The sequence below is a fragment of the Adiantum capillus-veneris genome, chromosome 13 (genome assembly GCF_014529385.1).
Source record: "Adiantum capillus-veneris isolate H3 chromosome 13, ASM1452938v2, whole genome shotgun sequence".
In the NCBI taxonomy this organism is placed as follows: domain Eukaryota; kingdom Viridiplantae; phylum Streptophyta; class Polypodiopsida; order Polypodiales; family Pteridaceae; genus Adiantum; species Adiantum capillus-veneris.
In genome coordinates, this window is record NC_140943.1 from 131,670,914 (window position 1) to 131,673,914 (window position 3,001).

General features: G+C 45.2%; 1 protein-coding gene across 1 annotated transcript; it reads left to right on the forward strand.

The window, feature by feature from the left end:
• The first annotated feature begins 698 nt into the window (after window positions 1-698).
• Window positions 699-1,586, forward strand: LOC147444885 (uncharacterized). The gene is made up of 3 exons (XM_086527957.1): window positions 699-918; window positions 1,019-1,072; window positions 1,144-1,586. Exons 1-3 carry the CDS (start codon window positions 714-716, stop codon window positions 1,326-1,328), a joined length of 444 nt encoding a protein of 147 aa, XP_086384083.1. The 5' UTR covers window positions 699-713; the 3' UTR covers window positions 1,329-1,586.
• Window positions 1,587-3,001: the final 1,415 nt, after the last annotated feature.

A 3,001-nucleotide genomic window follows, 5' to 3' on the forward strand; every position in this document is an offset into this window, starting at 1 on the left:
CGAGTTCACCATATCGTCGTGCTCTTCTTCTCGCACTCTCTCTCGCGTCGCACTTCCGCTCGTACTCCTTCACAAAACACTAGCAGGGGCTCTGTGCGAATCCGCCCTAATTCTGGGCTGTCATGTGAATCCACGGAGGGCAATCCTCAGGACTAAGTGGCACGTGCATGGGAGGGTGGGATCCACTGCAGGGGCATTGTGAGCCGTAGATCTGGAATGCGGGTACCCTAGACTACTTTTGTAATCTAGAGTAAAATGCAATCTAGGGCGCCCGCATTTCGGAAGTAATCTAGGGTACCCCCATTTTGCGGGCGTGGGGTTTGAACCTAGGACCTCACTCATGAGAGGCGCATACCCTAACCACTACGCCATGCGGCGTTTTGAAACATGGGGGCCCTAATTTACTTAAAACATGCATGCAAAGCGACGAGCGCCAAAAGTAATCTCGGGTACTTTCGACACCGCCACTGGGATCTACAATCCACAATGCCCCCGCCGTAGATCCCACCCTCCTGTGCCAGTGCCACTTAGTCTTGAGGCCAGTCTATCCTTTCTCTTGCTAGTGTCACTTATGGTATACCACCTACAAATTTTGGAATTTATCTCTAAATTATAGATTTGAATGTAAGAAAACCTACAAAATTTATCAAAGATACTGAATTTATTTGAAGGTTTAATTAAAAAGATTATTTCGAGCATCGAGTCGATGGAGAATGATAAGCTCTAACTTCCAAGTTCTGACATTAGCCGCTCCACTTGTCGCACGCGGACATCATTTGGATCGAGAGTCGAGATTCGAAAGCTCGAAAGCGCAAGCCCATCTTCGGTGTAAGCGACCTGCGACTTGTTCACCGACAGACATGGCGAGCTTAGCAGCATTTCTGATGGTGTTGGGGGCGGTCACTCTCTGCGTCGAAGGTCTCTCTCTCTCTCTCTCTCTCTCTCTCTCTCTCTCTCACACACACACACACACACACACACACGCACGCACAAAACTGCCGATTGTGCCTTTTTCCAGGACAAGTTGGAAGGCATGTAGCTTCAAGGAAGCTGCAAGCTCAGATAGGCCACGGTAGTACCCAACTCTCATACATATGAACTAATTCATTCTGCTTGCAAAATCTAAATCCAATTCTTTGACAGGTTGTGGCAATGTGGCATGTATCGACGTCTACTATGACACTGCGTACGCAACTTGCGAATCCGAGGGCGACACACATCTCCCAGCATATATCAACTGTTGTGTGCTCAGAAGCTGCGAGCCACGTAGCAGCACCGGATGCATTCTCCATCTCAACAATGGAGAGGACATGAGCTGTGGATTTTGAACACACAGGTTTCTCTCAATCAGTATCTTGTAAATTTTCAATAGAGCACACAAGAGTGTCTACATCCTCTTTAATTTGGGTGCAAGTTATTGTAATTCCATGGGGGTTGAGCCCTGGTTGGGGTGGAAGGTGAATTCCACACTTTACATATCAAACCAGCTTAACATATGCACATTAACCACTTGGTTGGCCCCTTTTGGCCAACTAAAAAGTGATAGGTTTTATCAATAAAGAGGGGTCATTTAATTCATGGTGAAATGTGTGTGTAGAGGGATTTTAATACTACTTTTTGAGGGCGCTTGTCATATGTGATTTTTTGGAAGGTGGACCTACCGGGGTCTACAAAAGAACACCACATAAACATGAATTTTGGTTTTGCACGTACGACACAAAATTTCGTACAAGCACACGAGCACAAATTTGTGCAACAAGGGCCTTCAAGGCCTAGCCATATGGCAACCCTAGTGCAACAAAGGGGCGTTCTAGGTGGGACGCACAATCGGCTGCAAGGTCATACAAATTTGACAAACGTGCACGTAGGTGGCAAGCGAGTACGCCTACATTGAAGGCATGGATTGGCACCACGGCTTGGTGCGAAAGAGGTTGCTCACCCTATCCATGGCTCCCCATTTAGATTATTGAGTTGAGTGTAGGCAAGGTGACCGTGGCTTGGCATCACCGCTTGGTGCTATGGAGGTCTCCACTTATGACTTGGTTCAAGGCAGAGAGAGAGAGATTAGTTTGCCAACTGTGGAAGTCTGAATTGACCCATGGGACCAAAACAAAATATTACAATGTTTGCTTCTAAGTGAACCGTTAGATACATATCAATTAAGAACCGAGGGTCCATCAATAGGGTGAAAAAAAGAAAAGAACATAACCTAGACGAGGCATAGGACATGCCTTCCCAACAATCCTCCCATTGGGCATGGACTATACTAAAGTAATATGGATCGAGACTGAATGCCACACAAGCTAGTAGTCACACAGATTGGGGTAGTCACAAGGTTGTCACACAGACTAAAAATAGGTCTCATTTGATATAGTGTCACACATACTAAAGAATTCTCTCCTTAAACAAAAAAGGTGGAAGACCATTCATATCTACAATACATCAGTAAACTCGCCATGCCACTTCAATTACCAAGTCATACACCACTCTCAAGTGCCACCTTGCATGCCCCTTCACCATAGTTGCCATGTCATCCACACCTCACGTACCACGTTTGTGCATGGTGCTTGCATGGCCACATTATCCATCGTCTTATAAAACATCTTATATGCCACATCAATCTCTCCATATCATCATCCACCTTTTTCACGACTTAATCAATATACGTCATTCGGTTATCATCCGACCCGGAAAATGAGAGGATTCTCTCCACCATCTCATCTTTTCACCTGTGCAATCCACTTGTCAACCCTTCACATCAGTTCGTGATTTGGACAACCATGTCATCTATGTATGGCCATCTCAACTACCATGTCACCTTTCTTAATTAGTGCAAGCAAGGGGATCCACGAAATGTATGTTTCATACGGTTTTACATGCAAAAGGGACTAGATTTGGTGCTATATGGTTGAAGTGATTAAAAGATATAGAAATTGCAAGTTTGAATGTAGATAATATGCTCTTTCAGCTCATCTAAACGGCTCATCAATCAAAGCCTTGA